This window comes from Thalassophryne amazonica, chromosome 3 (assembly GCF_902500255.1).
Source record: "Thalassophryne amazonica chromosome 3, fThaAma1.1, whole genome shotgun sequence".
NCBI classification, from domain to species: Eukaryota; Metazoa; Chordata; class Actinopteri; order Batrachoidiformes; family Batrachoididae; genus Thalassophryne; species Thalassophryne amazonica.
The window spans coordinates 2529384-2545427 of record NC_047105.1 but is presented as its reverse complement, the minus strand read 5'-3'; the positions used below and the strand labels follow the sequence as shown (position 1 = coordinate 2545427).

At 42.7% G+C, this 16044-nt stretch overlaps 1 protein-coding gene across 1 annotated transcript in view; it reads right to left on the bottom strand.

The window, feature by feature from the left end:
- The window catches only part of fer1l4 (fer-1 like family member 4), a 293664-nt gene that overhangs the window by 156569 nt on the left and 121051 nt on the right, over positions 1–16044 (bottom strand). Inside the window, 1 exon segment of the mRNA XM_034164544.1 lies at positions 12675–12809. Within this exon segment, the coding sequence (XP_034020435.1) occupies positions 12675–12809 (135 nt within the window).

Genomic DNA, 16044 nt, shown 5'->3' with positions numbered 1-16044 from the left:
CCAAATACTGGCATCACTGAAAGCAGCCAAAGAGAACGATATGTCTTTGGGATGGTTATGAGTAATTTTTTCTCTAATAGTTAAAATTTTATTAGCAAAGAAAGTCATGAAGTCATTACTAGTTAAAGTTAAAGGAATACTCGGCTCAATAGAGCTCTGACTCTTTGTCAGCCTGGCTACAGTGCTGAAAAGAAACCTGGGGTTGTTCTTATTTCTTCAGTTAGTGATGAGTAGTAAGATGTCCTACCTTTACGGAGGGCTTTTATAGAGCAGCAGACTCTTTTTCCAGGCTAAGTGAAGATCTTCTAAATTAGTGAGACGCCATTTCCTCTCCAACTTACGGGTTATCTGCTTTAAGCTGCGAGTTTGTGAGTCAGGCACTTCTGATTTAAGGCTCTCTTTTTCAGAGGAGCTACAGCATCCAAAGTTGTCCTCAATGAGGATATAAAACTATTGACGAGATAATCTATCTCACTCACAGAGTGAGTGAGATAGCCCTAGTCTCACTCACTAGCCCTAAACGTCACTAAAAGACCCAGAATTTAGGTAAAGTTGAGGCCGCATCACGCTCCAATTACTAATAAAATTAATTAAAAGAGTAAAAAGCGTAAAACAAAACTGTACCAGTATGCTAGCCATACGAAAGGGAAAATAAGTGCGTCTTAAGTCTGGACTTGAAAGTCTTCACAGAATCTGACTGTTTTATTGATGCAGGGAGATCATTCCACAGAACAGGGGCACGATAAGAGAAAGATCTGTGACCTGCAGACTTCTTATTCACCTTAAGGACACAAAGTAGTCCTGCACCCTGAGAATGTAAAGCTGGTACATAAGGTTTAATTAGGTCAGCTAGGTAGGGAGGTGCCAGTCCATGAATAATTTTATAGGTTAGTAGCAGAACCTTAAAATCTGATCTCACTGGGACAGGAAGCCAGTGAAGGGATGCCAAAATGGGTGTAATGTTGTTGTACTTTCTGCTTTGTGTCAAAAGTCTGGCTGAAGCATTTTGAACCAGTTGGAGACCCGTAATGCTGGACTGCGGTAAACCAGAAAATAGAACATTGCAGTAGTCCAATTTAGAAGAGATAAATGCATGGATCAGGGTCTCAGCTTCAGCCATAGACAGGATGGGATGAATCTTCGCTATATTTCGCAGGTAGAAGAAAGCAGTCCTAGTAATATTTCTAATGTGGAGGCCAAACAACAACGAAGGATCAAAAATTACCCCAAGGTTCCTCAATTTGTTAGTGTGATGTATGACACATGAGCTGAGGCTGAGCGTTAACTGGTCAAATTGATGCCGATGTCTCACTGGACCAAGAACCATCATTTCAGTCTTATCAGAGTTTAAAAGTAGGAAGTTTCTAGACATCCAACTTCTCACTGCTGCAAGGCAATCTTCTAAGGATTTTATGTGAACGAGATTACCAGCAGTTATCGGCATGTATAAATGAGTATCATCTGCATAGCAGTGAAAGGTAATCCCAAAACGCCGCAATATGTGCCCAAGGGGTGCTATATAAAGGGAGAAAAGCAGGGGGCCTAAGACAGACCCCTGTGGAACCCCAAATTTCATGTCACTAAGGTTAGAGGTAGTGTTACTGTACAAAACACATTGAGAACGACTGGTCAACTATGATGTCAGCCATGCAAGGGCACTCCCAGTAATCCCAAAATGATTTTCCAGCCTATCAAGTAGAATATGATGATCCACTGTATCAAATGCAGCACTGAGATCTAACAGCACCAGAACCGTTGTTGGGAAAGTGAAGTACATGGACCCATGACAGGGAGCGTAAATGAACGGCCAATAGGAAGTCCGAATAAATAACAATTTATTCTGCAAATGTGCACAACCACCAAATATGTTTTTAGTCTGTCAATCAATCTACACAAAAGATGACGCGTGGGCAGGCCTGAGGGTAGGAGACGCCTATCCAGAGAAGAGCCGGGACCCATGAGGTTCCACCGCCAACAGAGACCTGCAACACACCGGAGCCGCCAAGTCCTGAGTCCCCAGGTGGCCACCGCTTCCAGCTGTCAGATACGGTACTGCTGGCAGGAACAGACACAGGTTAAAGGTGGGTGTGTATACACCCAGCAAACAGTCAGCAAAAATGCAGTTCCTTTCTGGGGGAAAAACCTCCACCTCCAAACACAGGAACACAGAGGACGTGCAGTGCCTTATGTATCACTTAATCAAAGTCTGAAGTGAGGAGTGGAGATGCCAACTCCTCCAACTTCCACAAACTCGGCTACAAGCTGCAAGTGTTCAAAAAGGTTACGACTGCAAAAAGCTCTGCTGCAAAAACGTGTGCGTACGGCACAGAACAGCTGAGTCGGTTTACCTGACGGGTAAGCTGTTAACTCGGCAAAGTTATGGTGTCTCTCCCAGGCTTTTATGGATGTGATGTGATGATGGATGATGACTGACAGCTGTCAGCTCAGGTGCTCCTGGTGCTCCTGCGAGGCGACTGCGCCCTCTGGTGCCTGAAACCCGACAACAGGCAGGGCACCCTCTGGTGTTGGGCCAGCAGTGCCTCCTCTTCGGGCGGCCCACACAACAACCGTAGTGGTGTCTGAATCCAATGCAAGCAGAAGATCATTCACCACTTTAGTGAGAGCCGTCTCTGTGGAATGATATTTTCTAAAAGCAGACTGCAGTGGCTCAAAGAGATTATTCTCAGTAAGATAGTCTACGAGCTGCCATGACACCACTTTTTCCAGAATTTTAGAACAAAATGACAGATTTGATATCGGCCTATATAGTTTGTCAATACACTAGGGTCAAGATTAGGTTTCTTAAGTAATGGTTTAATCACTGCAGATTTGAAACATTTAGGAACAGATCCAGAAGTTAAAGAAAGATTAATCATTTCCAGCACAGTCGGCCCAAGAGTAGGCCACAGGTCCTTAAACAGTTTTGTTGGTATAGGATCAAATAAACAGGTTGTGCTTTTTGTTGACATTATGAGTTTTGTCAGCATGTCTAGTGAGATACTATCAAATTCTGTAAATCTAGGTAATACCTCAGTAGTGACGCCCACCTCAATAGCAGGGTGTAGTGGATATTTGAAGGCATGCTGGGATATGTTTAACCTGATGTCTTCTATTTTCTTCCCAAAGTAATCCAGGAAATCTTGTGCTGTAAAAGGAGAGCAAACTGCAGGTGGTTGTCCATGCAAAAGTGTTGCCACCGTGTCGAACAAGAACTTTAAGTTATGCTTGTTTTTGTTGATCAAATCAGAGTAGTAAGTCCGCTTTGTAGCCAATAATGCATGCTTATAGTCTAAGATAGCATCACACCACACAAGGTGAAATACGTCTAATTTTGAACGACGCCATTTCCGTTCTAGACCTTGTGCTTTATGCTTGAGGTCAAGCAGATAATCATTGAACCAAGGTGACTGTGATTTGGGGGAGCGTGGTTTTAACACAGGTGGTGCAATAATGTCGAGTGTAGTTTTGAGCACTGAGTTTAAACTATCCACAAGTCTGTCTACTGATTGGGTATTTGTCAAATGTTAAGCTAAGACATCAGGCAGTCTATCTTCGAGTTCAGTCTTAGTTGAGGAGTTGATGCATCGCCGTAATGATATACGAGGTCTATTAGAAAAGTATCCGACCTTATTATTTTTTTCAAAAACCATATGGATTTGAATCACGTGTGATTACATCAGACATGCTTGAACCCTCGTCGGCATGCGAGAGTTTTTTCACGCCTGTCGGTTACGTCATTCGCCTGTGGGCAGTCTTTGAGTGAGGAGTCGCCCACCCTCTCGTCGATTTTTTCATTGTTTAGGAATGGCTCAGAGACTGCTGCTTTGTTTGATCAAAATTTTTTCAAAACTGTAAGGCACAACTGAGTGGACACCATTCGATAAATTCAGCTGGTTTTCGGTAAAAATTTTAACGGCTGATGAGAGATTTTGGTCTGGTAGTGTTGCCGTAAGGACGGCCCACGGCGCCTGACGGCGATCTGCGCTTCGAGGCGGCAGCGTCTCACCATTTCAAGTTGAAAACTTCCACATTTCAGGCTCTGTTGACCCAGTAAGTCGTCAGAGAACAGAGAACTTTCAGAAGAAGTCGGCATGAGGAGTTTATTCGGACATTCCTTTGTTAACGGACATTTTGTAATGAAAGAACGTGCGGGCAGAGTCGCATGTCGGGCCGGACCCGACCGCGGGGGGGTCGCGACAGGAAAAACACCTCCGTTGGAAACCTTAACGGACAAGTTGGAACATGCCCAAGCTGTTAAACAATTTCTCAGTTACTCACTTGTTGAAAGCCATCAAAAGCCGCCTGAATTTACAAACGGTTTTCAACACGGAGGTGTTTTTCCTGTCGCGGCGCACACAGAATTTGCCGAGTCGTCACGGAAACGACTCTGCGAATTTGCGCGCACGTCTTTCATTAAAAAATGTCCTTAAACAGTGGAATGTCTGCATAAACTCCTCATGCCGGCCTCTTCTGAATCTTCTCTGTTCTCTCACGACGTCCTGGGTCAACAGAGCCTTAAATTAGGATGATTTCAGGTTGAAACAGGCCGATGATGGCGCCTGGAAGCGCTGCAGGACGTCCCGCTCCGTGGGAAGTCCTTACAGCGACAGAAACACCCCATAATCTCTCATCAGCCGTTAACCTTTTCACCAAAAACCAGCTGAATTTCTCGAATAGTGTCCATTCGGATATTCCTCACAGGTCCAGAAACAAGTTTGATAAAGCAACGCGTGCCGTCTCGAGCAGCGTGTGAAACAAAGGAATTCAGCCAAGAGGGCGAGACCACATCTCACTCAAGGCCTGCCCACAGTGAAATGACGTCACTGACACGCGTGAAAAAACTCATGCATGCGCACGAGGGTTCAAGCATGATTGGAGTAATCGCATGTCAATCAAATCCATATAGTTTTTTTTATAAAACTGCCGGTTAATTTTATAAGATACCTCGTATAAGGTTGTTGTTCCACTAAACACGGCAGCAAAACTGTAAACTTAATAAGTGAGTGATTAGACACCACTGATGTAAGAGTCATGATGTCAATATTCATGACAGTAATACCACGTGCAAGAACCAGATCCAGGGTATTTCCACTAATGTGCGTCGAATCCCGAATGCATTGCCAATATCCTAATGCATCCACAATTTCCATAAATGATTTGCAGAGGGGATCAGAAGGCTTATTTATATGAATGTTAAAGTCACCAATGATCAAAATGTTATCTACACTAGTTGACAAGATAGAGATGAATGCACCAAATTCAGTCTAAGAATTCAGAATATGGGCTAGGAGGCCTATATACAGTGACAAAGTAATAGGACTGATTTTTATTCTTCTGACCCTGGCAATGTATAATATCCTGAGCAGAGCAGAGAATCAGATGCTCAAACAAGTGATATTTGTAACCCCCAACAGCTAATAAGCTAAACCTAGATTTATAAATAAGAGCAACACCCCCGCCTTGCTTCGCATCACAAGGGAGGTGACTAAATGTATATGCTGGTGGCCAGGCCTCATTTAAGGGGAGGACAGCTGTAGGTTTAAGCCAGGTTTCACATAGCCCAATCATATCTAAGTGATGATCAATAATTAGATCACTGATCAACAATGATTTTGAGGACAGTGATCTTATGTTAATGAGACCCAGTCTAAGGACCTCAGTGGGGTTGACAGTTGAACTGTTTGGGATTAGGGATCGTTCCAGAGTAGCATATATAAGATGCCTTGAAGTAGGTTTAGGTTTAAGACATTCCACGTGTGTTGGAGGTAGCAGACACGAAATCTTTGCTATTGCTGGAACAACCACTGAGCAAGCCTCAATTTCAACATCATCCAATATAGTAATGGGTATTAAGTTTGGAAAGCATATATATCCCTCTATGATTTTTATGGACATGACTACGGACGCAGGCCATAGTCTCAACTTGTTGAAATTCCCTCCCTGGCAAATAAACTGCACTATCACCATAGTGGATTTTCTGCACTAAATTTCCCGTAAAGCTAATGGATTCCACACTCCAGGACTTTGAAATGCTTCTTACGGAGCCCCTCCTTAGTTGCCCTGGCTGTGTGTTTGGGGTCACTGTCATGCTGGAAGACCCAGCCATGACCCATCGTCAATGCTCTTACTGATGGAAGGAGGTTGTTTGCCAAAATCTCGCAATACATGACCCCATCCATCCTCCCTTCAATACGGTGCAGTCGTCCTGTTCCCTTTGCAGTAAAGCACCCCCAGAGTATGATGTTTCCACCCCCATGCTTCACAGTTGGGATGGTTTTCTTGGGGTTGTTCTCATCCTCTAAACGTGGTAAGTGGAGTTGATTCCAAAAAGCTCTATTCTGGTCTCATCTGACCACATGACCTTCTCCCATGCCTCCTCTGGATCATCCAGATGGTCACTGGTGAACTTGTGATGCGAAGCAAGGCGGGGGTGTTGCTCTTATTTATAAATCGAGGTTTAGCTTATTAGCTGTTGGGGGTTACAAATATCACTCGTTTGAGCATTTGATTCTCCACTCTGCTCAGGATATTACACACTGCCAAGGTCAGAAGAATAAAAATCAGTCGTATTACTTTGTCACTGTATATAGGTCTCCATATTCTGAATTCTTAGATGAATTTGGTGCGTTCATCTCTAACTTGTCAACTAGTGTAGATAACATTCTGATTATTGGTGACTTTAACATTCATATAAATAAGCCTTCTGATCCCCTCTGCAAATAATTTATGGAAATTGTGGATGCATTAGGATTTCGGCAATGCATTTGGGATTCGACGTACATTAGTGGAAATACCCTGGATCTGGTTCTCGCACGTGGTATTGCTGTCACGAATATTGACATCATGCCTCTTACATCAGTGGTGTCTGATCACTCACTTATTAAGTTTTCAGTTTCGTTGCAAAGTTTAGTGGAACAACAACCTTATATATCATTACAGCGATGCATCAACTCCTCAACTAAGACTGAACTCGAAGCTCGACTGCCTGATGTCTTAGCTTCACATTTGACAAATACCCAGTTTTGCATGGACAACCATCTGTAGTTCGCTCTCCTTTTACAGCACAAGATTTCCTGGATTACTTTGAGAAGAAAATAGAAGACATCAGGTTAAACATATCCCGGCATGCCTTAATCCAGCCACTACACCCTGCTATTGATGTGGGCGCCACTACTGAGGTATTACCTAGATTTACAGAATTTGACAGTATCTCACAAGGCATGCTGACAAAACTCGTAATGTCAACAAAAAGCACAACCTGTTTATTTGATCCTATACAACAAAACTGTTTAAGGACCTGTGGCCCACTCTTGGGCCCGACTGTGCTGGGAAATTATTAATCTTTCTTTAACTTCTGGATTTGTTCCTAAATGTTTCAAATTTGCCGTAACTAAACCCATTACTTAAGAAAACCTAATCTTGACCCTAGTGTATTGACAAACTATCGTCCGATATCAAATCTATTATTTCTCTCTAAAATTCTGGAAAAAGTGGTGTCACGGCAGCTCGTAGACTATCTTACTGAGAATAATCTCTTTGAGCCACTGCAGTCTGCTTTTAGAAAATATCATTCCACAGAGACGGCTCTCACTAAAGTGGTGAATGATCTTCTGCTTACAATGGAATCGGACACCACTATGGTTCTGTTGCTGTTAGATCTCAGTGCTACATTTTATACAGTGGATCATCATATTCTACTTGATAGGCTGGAAAATCATTTTGGGATTACTGGGAGTGCCCTTGCATGGCTGACGTCATACTTGACCAGTCGTTCTCACTGTGTTTTGTACAGTAACACTACCTCTAACCTTAGTGACATGAAATTTGGGGTTCCACAGGGGTCTGTCTTAGGCCCCCTGCTTTTCTCCCTTTATACAGCACCTCTTGGGCAAATATTGCGGCGTTTTGGGATTACCTTTCACTGCTATGCAGATGATACTCAGTTATACATGCCGATAACTGCTGATAATCTCGTTCACTAAAATCCTTTAGAAGATGCCTTGCAGCAGTGAGAAGTTGGATGTCTAGAAACTTCCTACTTTTAAACTCTGATAAGACTGAAATGATGGTTCTTGGTCCAGTGAGACATCGGCATCAATTTGACCAGTTAACACTCAGCCTAGGCTCGTGTGTCATACATCACACTGACAAAGTGAGGAACCTTGGGGTAATTTTTGATCCTTCGTTGTCCTTTGGCCTCCACATTAGAAATATTACTAGGACTGCTTTCTTCCACCTGCGAAATATAGCGAAGATTCGTCCCATCCTGTCTATGGCTGATGCCGAGACCCTGATCCATGCATTTACTGCAATGTTCTATTTTCTGGTTTACTGCAGTCTAGCATTAGGGGTCTCCAATTGGTTCAAAATGCTGCAGCCGGACTTTTGACACGAAGCAGAAAGTTCAACCACATTACACCCATTTTGGCATCCCTTCACTCAAGTTTAGGGCTGGTGGCCGGCGATCACCTTAGTATTTCTCTGTTTTGTTGTTCAACAATCAATCAATCAACATTTATTTATAAAGCGCTTTACAGCACCGACTGGTGTCCAAAGTGCTTAACATTAAAAACACAAATTTACAAAAAATAAAACACATATAAAATAAAATTTTAAAACAACACATAAAAAAGAACATAAAAATAACAGAACATGTCACCTCCCCACTAAGTGTTAAAAGCCAGTTTAAATAAATAAGTCTTTAACTTAGATTTAAAAAGTGCTAGGTCTGGAATAGTACGTAACTCAAGAGGTAGCTCATTCCACAGTCTGGGGCCAGTTACCGCGAAACCATGATCACCCCAGCATTTATATCTTGACCTTGGAACATCTAAGTAAAGCTGGCCAGACGCGCTTAATGTCCTACTGTAGGTGCGCAAAGTTAAAATTTCAGACAAGTAGGGAGTGCAAGGCCATAAATAGCTTTAAAAACACAACATTAAAATTTAAAATCAATTCTAAAACGAACTGGAAGCCAGTGGAGTGAGTACAGGACGGGTGTAATATGCTCACGTCTAAAAGTGTTTGTCAAAAGCACGAGCAGCAGCATTCTGCACCAACGGAGATGTGCAAGAGACGACTGATTAATGCCTGAATAAAGTGCATTACAATAATCAAGTCTGGAGCTGATGAAAGCATGAATGGCCGTCTCAAGATCATGTCTACTGAGAAAGTGCTTTATTTTAGCCAAAAGGAGAAGTTGGAAAAAACTAGCTTTGACAACAGAATTTATCTGTTGATCGAACCTCAAACAGCTGTCAAATATCACTCCCAAATTCTTGACAGCTGGTTTTACATAGTTAGCCAAAGCACCAAAATTTGGTGTTACCACATTTGGTTTGCCAGTGCGCTCAAACACCATGATCTCAGTTTTACCATCATTCAGGTAAAGGAAGTTTTGGGACAGCCACTGCTTTACATCACGAATACAATTAAATAATGATGACAAAGCATCACTCCCATTAGTCCTCACAGGCAGATAGATTTGCAGATCATCTGCATAACAATGAAAGAACAGGTTGTGCTGGATTATAATGACCCCAATGGCAGAATGTACAAAGAAAATAGAATCGGCCCAAGGACAGATCCCTGCGGCACTCCACAGCACAGAGGAGCAGTTGATGAGGAAAGGTCCCCAATCATGACAGAAAAGCTCCTTTCAGCCAAATATGATCTAAACCACTTAAGTGCAGTACCATGAATGCCAATAAAATGTTCCAACCGGGAAACAAGTACTGTGTGATCCACAGTATCAAAGGCTGCTGTGAGGTCCAACAGAACCAGCACAGCAGGATTCCCTGCATCCACCGACAGAGTAATATCATTATGAACTTTTAAAAGTGCTGACTCAGTGCTGTGTCGCGATCTAAACCCAGACTGGAATTTTTCAAGGATGAGATTGTCTTCTAAAATGATTGTAACTGTAAAAAGACAACCTTTTCTAAAACCTTAGATAGAAATGGCAGATGAGACACAGGTCTAAAATTAGATAAAACTGATGAGTCCAGGTGAGGTTTTTAAGAAGAGGTCGAACCACAGCATGTTTAAAAGCAGCTGGAACAGACCCTGATCTAAGACAAGCATTGATAAAAGTTAGGAGACCCGCCCCAACAGTATTAAAAACCTCCTTCAGCACCTTAGCTGGAACAACATCTGAAGGACAACTTGTAGATTTTATGTGTTTTACAACATCAGCGAGAGATGTAAAAGAAATGGGCTCAAACTGTTCGAGCACAGCAGAATGTGCACAAGGAGCAGACAACTCAACATTACAGTTCTGATCAGCGTTCTGTCTGACTGATGAAACCTTATCAATAAAAAACTGAAGAAACTCCTCACAGGTTGTGGTTGTAGCGTCCATCAAACAGAGGTGTGTGGATTTACAACTGAGTTTATAGTCTGAATAACACACTGGGACGATGACAATTGCTCGAAATAATATGAGACAGATATTGTGCTTTTGCCTCCTTCACAGCCTTCTGATAGTCAGTTAGACTGTCCCTCAGAAAACCCAGAGACACTGTAGTTTGTCCTTTTCCATTTTCTCTCCGCCTGTCTGCAGCGTTGCCTGAGGGCACGGGTCGTGGCATTTAACCAGGGGTCGGATTTTGATTTCCTGGATTTGCAGCGCATCGGTGCAACAGAGACCAAAATGACTGTGCATGTAGAGTGGAAAGAAGAGAGGATGTTATCTGGGAGTAATGGAGAAACCAGTCCATTCATGGCATAAAACTGAGAGTCCATGAAGGCAGCAGCAAAGTCCCCCGCTGTCGAGGAGGTGACCAAACGGCGGCAAGAGACAGGAACAAGTGGCTTACTAGCAGATGGAGGCGCAATAAATTGAAAAATAACAGGAAAGTGATCTGAAGTAGCAGCGTCTGATATGTCCTTAAGTGAAACTGAGAGCCCAAAAGAAATAACCAGGTCCAAGGTGTGTCCAAGATTATGTGTTGGTCCATCCACAACTTGTGTTAATCAATCAATCAATTTTATTTATATAGTGCCAAATCACAACAAACAGTTGCCCCAAGGCGCTTTATATTGTAAGGCAAGGCCATACAATAATTACGTAAAAACCAAAGTGTTAGACCAAAAGAGTTCAGGAGGCTTTTAAAATCATCAGCCAGCTGATTAGAAGGACAACAGATATGAATATTAAAATCACCACAGACCAAAAATTTGTTATATTTTGGGATAAAATCTGCCAGAAACTCAGAAAACTCCTGAATAAAATCCTTATTAAATTTTGGTGGACGGTAAACAACAGCACAGAGCACAGGACAGTCGAACTCCATCACAAACAACTGAAGTTCAAAAGTGAGTAGGCATTAGAAGATAAAAATCGGCATTTAAAACTGTCTTTAAAAACCGTGGCCACACCACCGCCCGCCTCGACCTGATGCTCGCGAGGAGCTGAAAAAACAAGCAGCCGGGGGGGAGGAGCTCAGAAAAGGCGCTATTTCACCTGGTTTCAACCAGGTCTCCGTTAACAGGAGAAAGTCCAGATCACGACTGGAGAAAAAGTCATTCAAAATGAAAGTCTTACTTGTGAGTGACCTTGTGTTGATAAGCGCCACACGGACTGAGCGCACGTCAGTCTGCTGGGAGACACAACCGAGCGGGCGCAGGTTCTCCTGCACGCAGCCACGACTGCAGCTCCTCACAGGACGGCGACGCGGAAGTGGAGACCCGGCACCCCGAACAACCGGCCGGAGCCACCGATAGCGAAAAGTCAGGGAACGCCGCACGTCGTAGCCGTCATATGGTGTGAAGAATCCGGCTATGAATTGTTGTGGAGCATGTTTGCAGGAAACAGCCAGGCACACTCTGTTGTTGTTCAATGCTGGAAAATTATACAGTATTTTTTTGTCTTTCTGATGCCTGATTCTGTTTTGTTTTTTTCTCTCTGTTTAAGGTGCAGCTCCATCCAGAGATGGGAGTTGTATTCGTGTTGGCGATCCTCCTGTCCTGTGCCCAATAGCATTTCTTGTATATTTGTCCGTGAGTTCTGTGAATTATTTCTGTAATTTATGTCTGTATCATGGCCCAAGCAGAGGGTCACCCCTTTGAGTCTGGTCTTCTTGAGGTTTCTTCCTCAGAGGGAGTTTTTCCTTACCACTGTTACTCTGGGGGTTGGTAAGGTTACACCTTACTTGTGTGAAGCACTTTGAGGCAACTCTGTTGTGATTTGGCGCTATATAAATGAAAATAAATTGAAATTGAAATTGAAAAAATTGAACTCAATAGAAAATCTTTGAAGGGAGCTGAAACTCCAACCTGAAAGATCTGGAGAATATCTGTATGGAGGAGTGGACCAAAATCCCTGTTGCAGTGTGCAAACTTGGTCAAGAACTACAGGAAACGTATGACCTCTGGTACTGCAAAAAAAAAAAAAGGTTTCTGTACCAAATATTAATGTCTGTTTTTCTATGGGAACAAATACTTATTGGTTTCACTGTATATCACACATACTCAAAAATACATATGTGGTATTTGTGGGGTACACACACACACACACACACACACACACACACACACACACACACACACACACACACACACACACACACACACACACACACACACACACACACGTGTTTATCTCAAAACACTTAATTGTATATTTGTATGTTATTTTTACATAATATCTGAAGCCGAAGAATGTTTGCTGTTACCAAGGCATCATGGTCATAGATGCTGATGATTATGAGAGGCGGGTCCTGTTGTAGCTCCTCCCTTGTTCCTTCCAGTAAAACTTGGTCAAATAGTAAACACTGACACCAGGTGGGACAAAGAGTGTCAGGCACCACCTAAACAAACAAACAACAAAACAACCAAACAGCTGGGTACATGTCTTCATGGTGACGACATTCAGAAAATTCAGTCACATGCATTCTGAATAGATGGCCCCAAGACATACTATACTGTGTGTGCAAGTGGAAGGGAAGTAAGAGCAGGAGCATAGGAGGTGGGTACAAGTTGTTGTACCATGGTGAGGACAGAAAGAGAAATGGTGTTGAGGTCATTTTAAAGGAAGAGTATGTTAAAAGTGTGCTGGAGGTTAAACGAGTGTCTGACAGGGTGATGAATGTGAAGCTGGAAATTGAAAGGGTGATGATGAATATCATCAGTGCATATGCCCCACAGGTAGGTTGTGAGATGAAGGAGAAAGAAGACTTGCGAGTTAGTTAGATGAGGTGGCGGAGAGTGTGCCCAAGCATGAAAGAGTGGTGGTGATAGGAGCAGACTTCAATGGACATGTTGGTGAAGGGAACAGAGGTGATGAGGAAGTAATAGGTAGATATCAATCGATCAATCAGTTAATCAAAGGTTATTTATATAGCCCTTTCCACAGACAGATTGTAGCTGGTTTTGCAAAAAAAGGATGGAAATTGCTGTGATGAATACCTACTTTAAAAAAGGGAGGAGCACAGGGTTTTGTTTTGTTTTGTTTTTTTTTGTTTTTGTTTTTTTTAGTGTAACTGTTGTGAATTTTACAGCCCAGTCTCACGTTTTTTTTTCGTGCTCCCGTGACAAAATAAGTCAAATTTTCGTGACAGATTTTTTTTAACTCACTATTCCTAATCCTACTCCTACCTCCAACCCTAACCTTAACCATAACCTAATCTTGCTATTTCCCCCCGCCCTAACCATAACCACCCCCCCCACTACACTTTTAATTTCGAGCAGCCATCATGGAATGAATTAGAATGAATTTGTGCTGCTGTGACAAAATGAGGTACTTTTCCTCACAATATCACAAACCAATAGATTAATGTATATTTCATGCTGCTGAATCACGACTTGCCATGAAACCAGGTTGGAATTTTAGCTTAGTACCTTACTCTTGTGTTAACCTTAGAGGGATCTAATACTTCTGCTACTTTTTCAGTGTAACTGCTGTGAATTTTAACTCATTTATTTACTTCTGTGTGAATCCTGTGTGAGCCTTAAGAGTGGTTAGCTTGTCCATTATTGATTAGCTCATGCTTGATTGGCTGTACTCTTGAATTTCTTAGTGCACAAAGTAGACTACTTTACCTATTTTTCACCCTCCATAAATCCTGCGTGATGTTGGAAGATAGGGTGGCTCTCTTAGAGAGCCATGTCTGTAAGTTAGAACAGCTTCTTAGCACGGTGGAGTTAGATGTTACGGGCACTCCAGATGAGGTTAGTGTTGGGCCGGCTAGCAAGCCCATTAGCATCAGCCTTGAAATGCCGGCTGTGGAGGACAGCTTTGGCTTTGACTGTGGCTAGGCAGAGGAATCCCCGTAAGGCTTTGTGCCCAGTTGTGGTACCCTGATCACACTCGCCACTGTGAACTGTGAATTGGTTCTCCCCCTTGGATTTGCCTGATGTGAATTCTCTGAGCCCACAAGTAAATTCCACTCCTGTCTCCAGGCCGAAACACCGGACTTTAGTGATAGGGAATTCTATCACCCGCAAAGTCAGGTTACAGATGCAGGCTGACATTAAATGTATTCCTGGGACCAAAGCTCCCAACACTGCATCCCATCTTAGGGTGCTGACGCTGCAGAAGGGAAGACAGACTAAGGAACATGACATGAGATAGAGTCACATATTTATTCACGTTGGCACCAATGATGTCAGGATGAAGCACTCAGAGGTCACAAAAATAGACATAGAGATGACTTGTGAGCTTGCCAGAAAGATGTGTCGGCATTGATTAATAGTCTCTGGTTTGCTCCCCTCCCGGGGTAATGATGAAGCATTTAGCAGGCTGACATCATTAAATAGGTGGCTGGCGCAATTTTGTAGACAGCAAGGCTTTAGCTTTTTTGATAACTGGCCTTCATTCTGGGGCCGCCGTGGCTTCCTGATGCTGGATGGCCTCCACCCTACTGGGGAAGGCGCCGTCATCTTGTCTGTGAACATAGATAGAGTTCAACAGGGAGGGTAATATTAGGAATTTATAGCAGGCCACGGAGCAGGTGATTAGAGCCCCTGCAAGGCTTATGACAAATGTGGGTGTGGAATCCATTAGCTTAGTGGGGAAATTAGTGCAGAAAATCCACTATGGTGATAGTGCAGTTTATCCTCCACGGAGGGAAATTCAACAAGTTGAGACTGTGGCCTGCTTCCGTAGACATGTCCATAAAAATCATAGAGGGATATGCTTTGCAAACTTAATACCCATTACTATATTGGATGATGTTGAAATTGAGGATGGCCCGTTGGCTGTTCCAGCAATCTCAAAGATTTTGTGTCTGTTACTTACAACTTGTGTGGAATGTCTCAAACCCAAACCTACTTCTAGGGCATCTTATATATACTATTATGGACCACCACTAAACCCAAACAGTCCACTGTCCACCCCACTGAGGTCCATAGTCCTGGTCTCATTAACATGAGATCACTATCCTCAAATCATTGCTGTTAATGATCTCATTATTGATCATCACTTAGATATGATTGGGATATGTGAAACCTGGCTTAAACCTACAGCTGTCCTCCTCTTAAATGAGGCCTGCCCCCAGCATATACATTTAGTCACGTCCCTCATGATGCGAAGCAAGGCGGGGGGTTTGCTCTTGTAAAGTAGTAGTAAAGTTAATTTTGTTTATGGCAAATGATGAAGTTCTGACACGCTACAGCTTGGTGCTTTTATTTTGAAGACCACCGTTTTCTTCTTCTTTTACTTCCTGTGCTGCCGACGTTAGACATTATGCTCCTGTCTTGTCGCAACTTCATGTTCACGTCACGCACGAGCTGGTAAAACATGTGAACAAATTAATTACTTATCGTGTTATGTATTAAAACCTAAGAAAGGTATTTTATTGTTGTTTGATCTGTGTTCTGTATCGTTTATGTCGCATGTAAGGACTGTCCCTGTGAGATGTGTGTGGAGGATAGGCTGCTAGCAAACGGAGCTCAAACTTAGCTCCCTTGGAAGCAGAAGGAGGTAGGAGGAGATGAAGATTTATTCATAAAAATGAGGGATTTATTTCATTTATTGTTCTTATTTCAACAAGAGCTGTAACTCTGGTTTGAAGGGTTAATTTCATTTGAAATGCATTATTTCAG